This window comes from Lactuca virosa, chromosome 5, assembly GCF_052849685.1.
Source record: "Lactuca virosa cultivar CGN04683 chromosome 5, Lactuca_virosa_CGN04683_v6, whole genome shotgun sequence".
In the NCBI taxonomy this organism is placed as follows: Eukaryota; Viridiplantae; Streptophyta; class Magnoliopsida; order Asterales; family Asteraceae; genus Lactuca; species Lactuca virosa.
Window position 1 is genome coordinate 329,147,590 of NC_136430.1, and position 7,390 is coordinate 329,154,979.

The following is a 7,390-nucleotide window of genomic DNA, read 5'->3' on the forward strand; positions in this document are numbered from 1 at the left end:
GAAGAAGCCCAAGGTTTTTTTATTCTCGATTGAGGGCCCAGCATGGCCAAATCCGCTATGGCAAGTGTGTCATAGCACACAAGGGTATTTGCAGGGTAGGTAGTTCTGGCTGCTTCAAGTGTGGCAAGTCTGGTCACTACAACAGGGATTGCACCACCACCACCCAGGGATCGAGTCTAATTTGCTTCCATTGCTATCAGAGGGGCCACAAGAAGGCCAATTGCCCGAGTTTGAAAGTGAGAACGGTGATAGCACGTGCTCCAATGACATTGAGGATCACTGATGGTCACCAGGGCAAGGCGGAGGCGCCAATTGTGAGGAGTCAAGCATTCCAGCTGACAGCCAAGGAGGATCGTGCAGCACCTAATGTGTTTACAGGTATGTATCTTATCTCTATCTGATTTATTGCTTTATTTTTTATGCTTATTGTGTATGTTGCGTTATAGGGACGTTCCCAGTAAACGTTGTTCCGTCCTTGGTCCTTTTTTATTCGGGCGCCACCCGATCATTTGTATATCTTGCTCTCAGCAAGAGATTTGATGACGCTTCGGAAGAGCTTAATTATCCGTTAGAGGTGGAGATTTTCGACGATCATCCAGTGAGGGTGTCGATGGTTCATCGGGGTTGTATTCTGGAGTTATTTCTAGATAGGTATTCGATCGACTTGGTTCTTATTCCTTTACGTGAGAGCAAGGTTATCGTGGGGATGGATTGGTTGATCCTCAATGGGGTGATGATTGACTGTGAGCACCAGTTAGTTTAGGTTTGAACCCTAACTGGGGGAGAACTAGTTATTCATGGAGAGGGTGCTGAGCGTGGACCCGCTCCATGTACAACTGCGAGACCTAGGAGGTACATTTAGCAGGGTTGTTTCAGGTTCATGGCTTACGTGTTGAATACTCTAGAGGAGAGAATAATACGGTTAAGGATGTGTCAGTCGAATGGAAGTATCCTGATGTATTTCATGTGCTTCTGCCTGGACTACGTCCGGTGAGGCAAGTCGAGTTTCTAATTGATTTGGTACCAGGTGCGGCTCTGATCGGTAAGGCACCCTATAGTTTACCCCTACCTGAGATGCAAGATTTGTCTACACAATTGTAGGAGCCGTTAGACAAGGGATTTATCAGGACAAGTTGTTCACCTTGGGGAGCACCGATTCAGTTCGTAAGGAAGAAGTATGGCTCTCACAGGATGTGAATCGACTATCGAGAGTTGAATAAGTTAACAATATCCACTTCCTAGGATTTACGACTTGTTTGACCAGCTTCATGGTGCATCTTGGTTTTATAAGATCGATTTGCATTCAGGCTGCCATAAGATGAAGGTTCGGGATGAGGATGTACAGAAGAAAGCTTTCAAAACTCGTTATGGTTATTACGAGTTCATGGTGAAGCCTTTTGGGCTCACCAATGCACCAGAAGTGTTCATGGACCTCATAAGTAGGGTTTGTAGACCGATGTTGGATCGGTCGGTGATCGTCCTTATTGATGATATCTTGGTCTACTCTGAGACTAGGGATCAGCATGAGGATTACTTGCGGGAGGTTCTGGAGACTTTTACGGGGGAGAGGCTTTATGCCAAATTCTCCAAATGTAAGTTATGGTTGTGTGAGGTGTAGCTCTTGGGGAACCTCATAAATCAGAAGGGTTTATTGGTCGATCCGGCCAAGATAGAGGTAGTGATGCAGTGGGGGGTTCTGAGGTCTCCATCCAAGATTCGTAGTTTCCTTGGCCTAGCAGGGTATTAATAGAGGTTCGTTGATAATTTGTATAGGATCGCAGTTCCGTTGACCAGGTTGACGAAGAAGACAGTTACCTTCCGTTAGGGGCCTGAGCAGCAGGCGGCATTTGAGACTCAGAGGAAGAGATTGTGCAATGCTCTAATCCTGACTCTACCCGAGGGTGTTGATGATTTCGTAGTTTATTGTAATGCTTCTATAATGAGATTGGGAACAGTGCCTATGAGGCGGGGTCATGTGATCACTTATGCGTCAAGGCAGCTGAAGCCTCATGAGGCGAATTATCCTACACATTATCTGGAGTTGGGGCGGTGGTTTTTTCCCTCAAGATTTGGCGACATTACCTCTATGGGGTCCGTTATACCATTTATATGGATCACAAAAGCTTGAGGTATGTGATGGATCAGCCAAATCTGAATATGAGGCAACATAGGTGGCTTGATGTAGTGAAGGACTATGACAATGATATTTTATACCATCCTAGGAAGGCTAACGTGGTGGTCGATGCATTGAGTTGCAAGGTGACTAGCGCACTTATTCGGTATCTATGTTTGATGATGATGGTGGTTACCTCATTGCTGGAGTGGATTCATGAGGCTCAAGTCGAGGCCATGAAAAATGAGCATCGTAAGAGTGAGTGCATCGTGGGGCATGTGTCCTCTTTTGATTATGATAATAGTGGACAATTTACATTGCATCAGAAGGTTTAGGTACCATATTGGGGTGATGCACGACAGGTATTGATAGAGGTGGCACACAAATCGAAGTTCTCTATTCATCCAGATGCGACAAATATGTATCGAGACCTCAGACCCGAATATTGGTAGCCCTGCATGAAGCGGGATGTGGCTTGGTATGTGGAGATGTAACGCATGGTTCCTGATATGTATTTAAAATCATAATTTATGCACTTTTATAGAGAAACTCGGCGAGTTGGGAGCCCCAGACTCGTCGAGTAGAGATGATTTAGGACGCGGGTTAAGAAACCTACTCGACAAGTTGGGAGGCCTCAACTCGACGAGTAGGCTAGAAGAAATGAAACCCTAATTTTTAGGGTTTTGTACCCTATTTAAAGGCCTTAATGTTTCATTGTGGCCTCCCTCATCGTCCCCTCGGTCCAGAGAAAACCCTAATCATGCCTCTTTCCCCATTTTGAGTATGTATGAGCCTAAAGAGTGTTCTATGGTGATTTTCTTGAAGGAGTGTGAAGTTGGTGGTGCAAAGTTAAAGGGAGAAGCTTTAGATCCATGATTTTCAGTGTTGTTGCAACCATTTGGAGGTATAAAGTCGATACCTTGACTATTTATTTGCTATATCTCTTCTTTGAGAAGTTTATGGCCTTTAGTATCTTATTTTGGAGTCATTCATGGATTTGAACATGTTATGAAGTTATGACTTCAGATCTAGACATTTCATGGCCTATTGAGACTTAAAGTTGCCAACTTTATCAAGTCTTGGCCCTCCTCCATGCCCTAGGTCCCTTATGAAGCTTAGTTTTAGTGTTTTTAGCCTCTTGATACCATGCATGGACGTAAAGTTAGCAACTTTACGTGGTATCTCAGCCCAAGGGAACCAGATCTATGGTTTGGAGGCATTAGACTCGCCTGGAAGTGACTGAATGAGTTAAGACTAAGGAAAACTTGATGAGTTGTTTATGAAACTCGGCGAGTTGGGTCGTGGTCCCCTGACCTTTTTGATTACTGATCAAACTCGGCGAGTTGAAGAGATGAATCGGCAACTTGGCTAGGGTTTTCTCAGTTTTCTGAAGACTGAAGGAATTCGACGAGTTGATGGATGCATTCGACGAGTTGGGTCAACATGGACTGTTGACCTTGACTGTTGACCTCGACTTTGACCATGGTTGACCAAGTTTGACTTATGGGGGAAGTTTGGGTATTTCGGGATTTTGATGGATTAATCACTTGGTGAATGTAGGCATTGAGTAGAGAGCTGATATTCGGAGTCGGGCCTTAGCAAGTTCTGTGCAGCTTTTGAGGTGAGTTACCTTCCCGGTATGAGTGGGTCGAAGGCACCAATGTCGGCCCACTAGTAGTTGTTACAGTAGAGATGATTGTCTTTGTGATAATTGTCTGGTATGCCACTATCTGTTGAGGTTTATGTGTTGGTATGCTATGTTATTACGTAGTAGTGGTAGGGGTGAAATAGTCCTCGTAATCGGTCGAAATGATCGAAGGGGTAAGCCAGCACCCAGATATGCTAGGCAGTATGTGATTTATGTGTATATGCTAGGATATTATGTCATAGTGGTAGGGGTGAAATAGTCCCCGTAACCGGTTGAAAGAGAGCGAAGGGTACCCAGCACCCAGATATGCTAGGCGGTTACCGGTTGAAAGAGACCGAAGGGGTAGGCCAGCACCCTGATATGCTAGGCGGTTACTGGTTGAAAGAGACCGAAGGGGTAGGCCAGCACCCAGATATGCTAGGCAGTACATTTATTGTATGGTATGTGGTATGATGGGGGAACTCACTAAGCTTCATGCTTACGGTTTTTAGTTTTGGTTTCAGGTACTTCTTCTTTGAAAGGAAAGGATTCGACATGATTGCAGCGCATCACACCATGATTTCCGCACATGAGATCTTTAGGAGTTATACTTTGATGTTGTTTTACTATGACGTGTTTTGATTATTGACATATTGGTTTTGACATGGGATGACACTATGGATGTTTTATACGATTGGTTTTAAAATTACTTACTAAAAAATGAAATTTTTGGTCTTGAATTTTAGGATGTTACAAGTTGGTATCAGAGCCTTGGTTTGAGGGATTTGGACACACCTTCGGGGGTGTCTAGACTCAAATCGAGGGTTTGAGAGATTCTTACAATGAAAATAATTTTTTCTAAAATTAAAATTAAGGGTTTTGAGAAAGAACAAGGAGTGTGATGCATGCAATCGGCCGAGCTCAAGTAAGTTTGCCCAAAGATACCCATACATGTTTGCTACGATATATGATATGATTATGAGAAATTCATGCTAGATTAGGGCTAAGGATATAGGAAGGATGCCTTGTATGCCTACTGTATGTGCTTATTGAACTGCATGCTAGTACTGATTAGTCAGTGATATGATGGCATGTTTAGGATATGCCTGGTTTTGGTTACTCAATGCTTGAATGTTCTTGCTTTGTGCTTTTAGGAGTTCTAGTTATCTTTAATTAATTAGTAAACAAATACGTTAAGTTACATATTACAAGGGTTAAACAATTTCAGAAGGTTAGGTTTAGCCCTATTTTGCAGCTCTTGTCTGAGTCCAACCGTTGTAGGGTAGGACCTCTCATTCGAAGAATTATCTGGTTTTAGTGATATGTAATGGTATTTGCGAGCTAGTTAGGGAGAGATAGCAGGGACTTCTTGTGCAGCTGATGGCAGAGAGTAGGTCGGAGATTACCCTAGGGTAAGCCTAGGATGAGATTAGTGTAGCGAGCAGTAGTAGTGAAAGGGACTTGGTGAAGTCAAAGCAATCCTTGAGGAAAGTACGGATAGATGTGGAAGGTAGTATGGGTCCATACTACTGAAAGCAGAGGATCCGTACTCGAGTCAACCAGGGAACTTGTAGTGAGCAAGAGGTCTCTCGATATTATATATAACTCTGATGATTATGTGGTTTGTTTCATAATGGTGATGAAACGTCACGGAGCAGGAGGTTCAAGGTCTAGGTCAGGTTCGGGTATGAATTCTGAGCCAGTTGATGATGGATTGCGCTAGTTCAATGCATCCGAGATTACGAGAGGCATCCTTGAGGCGACCCCAGTGATTTTCTAGTCGATCAAGGAGGGTATCATTGAGCTGATAGAGGATCGCCTTAGGGAATTCAGGAGTGACATGGCACCAGGCCAGGTCAGGGACTCGTACGCTCTCCATCAAGGATTTCAGGGGATTCGGAGCACCAGACTTCTACGTGGTGAAGGACCCCATCGTGGCTAGGCGATGGATCGCAGACATGGAGTTTGTACAGGTGACGAGCTTCTGCCCTGAGGGGTCGAAGGTCAGGTTCACTGCTGGTTGTTTGAGGGAGCGAGCCAGAGACTAGTGGGAGGCAGTCAGTGATACTTTGGGAGCCCCAACCATTGAGGCCATGACCTGGTCAGATTTTGTGTCTAGGTTTCGGGCGAAGTTCATGCCAGCTGTGGAGGTTCAGCAACTGGCCAAAGAATTTTTGGATATGACACAGACTACAAAGATAGTGGCGGAGATTACCACCAATTTCAGGGAGAGGGCCTTATTGGTGCCTCAGTACGCGGGTGATGAGGAGATGTAGAAAACCCGATACCATGATATGCTGAGAGCTGACATTCGGAAATATGTCAGCTATTCAGCGTGCCCGACTTTGGATGATATGATAGCCATGGCACGAGAGAGGGAGATTGATATAGAGCACCTTAGGAAGAGGAAGGCGGAGGCTGGGCAGGCGACTGGGGTTTCGGCGAAGAAACCCAAGGGATTCGACTCGGGGTCGAAGAGCCAGCAGGGTCAGAGCCGTTGTGGGAAATGCGGCAAGACGCATGAGGGAGTTTGCAGATTAGGGGGATCGGGTTGCTATAAGTGCGGCAATTTGGGGCACTTTAGCAGGGACTGTACTGCCCCTACCCCCACCATTCAGACATCAGACCTGATTTTCTTTCATTGCAATCAAAGAGGCCATAAAAAGGCCAACTGCCCAAGATTGGTATCAGGAGCGCCAGTGGCGGCGCCAGCTCCAGCGACCCTGCGGATCACAGATGGCCGATAGGGCAAGACAGATGCTCCAGTGGTGAGGAGTCAAGCCTTTCAGCTGACAGCCGAGGAGGCACGTGTCGCACCAGATGTGGTGAATGGTATGTTTCTTCTCCCTATATTTTATTATTGTTGGGTATTTTATGTTGCGTCATGGGCTTAGTTTTGTATATTCGGATTGGGCCTGTCCATCCGTGATTATTAAGTAGGGTTAAGCTATAAATAGTGCATGGATGTATGCCTTAGAAACTGTCGTGATTATTATTATTATTGCTTTGTAACCCTAAGCACCTCTACAGCCGAAGTTCTTAATCGAGCTCTTCTGAGGTGTTAAAGCTTAATCATTCGACATCATTTAAACCATTCTTGTGTTCTTCATTACGTCATTTATTGTTTTACTGCTTAGAATCTATCGATCCTACTAGAACTTTGTTCTAACAATTGCTATCAGAGCCAGTGGCGAGGGTTCTATTCTCTCAGGGAGCAATTTCTGAGGGGGATTGTTGGGGGCCAGATATGGCATCGACCAAGTCCTCGCACGATGGCCTGGAGTGCCGCAATAGAATGTCTGGTCCTGGAGCGCTGAATGCGCTATATGGGTAAGGTTGCGCCCTTTCTAACATAATTGGTTTTAGATCAACCGGTAGCGCTGATGCTCAACAAGTGGTATCAAAGCAGTGAAAAGTAAATGTCTTTCGTGTTATAGGCATATCAAACTGTGAGTCCCTCGAATTCTCACAATCAAACGAAGCTACAGGTTCCAGCCAGTACACGCTAGGAAACTCTATCGCTTCTTTGATGAGCGTTTCCCTAGTCCAAGGAGGAAGCAAGGCCTTTTTGCAAACTAAGGCATCTTGCTCTTCCTTGTTCTTTCGCTCCCTCTCTTCTGCTTCCTTTGCAACCCTAAGAGTTTCATCCA

The 7,390-nt window shown here is 45.1% G+C and overlaps 1 protein-coding gene across 1 annotated transcript; it reads left to right on the top strand.

Annotated features, from left to right (window-relative positions):
• The first annotated feature begins 263 nt into the window (after window positions 1–263).
• LOC145113210 (uncharacterized) lies at window positions 264–763 on the top strand. The gene is made up of 2 exons (XM_079049325.1): window positions 264–378; window positions 447–763. Exons 1-2 carry the CDS (start codon window positions 264–266, stop codon window positions 761–763), a joined length of 432 nt encoding a protein of 143 aa, XP_078905451.1.
• Window positions 764–7,390: the final 6,627 nt, after the last annotated feature.

Coding starts and splice junctions, on each gene's coding strand:
- LOC145113210 (XM_079049325.1), top strand. CDS start 264: ATGACATTGAGGATCACTGATGGTCACCAGGGCAAGGCGGAGGCGCCA. Junction 379..446: donor AGCACCTAATGTGTTTACAG/GTATGTATCTTA, acceptor GTTGCGTTATAG/GGACGTTCCCAGTAAACGTT.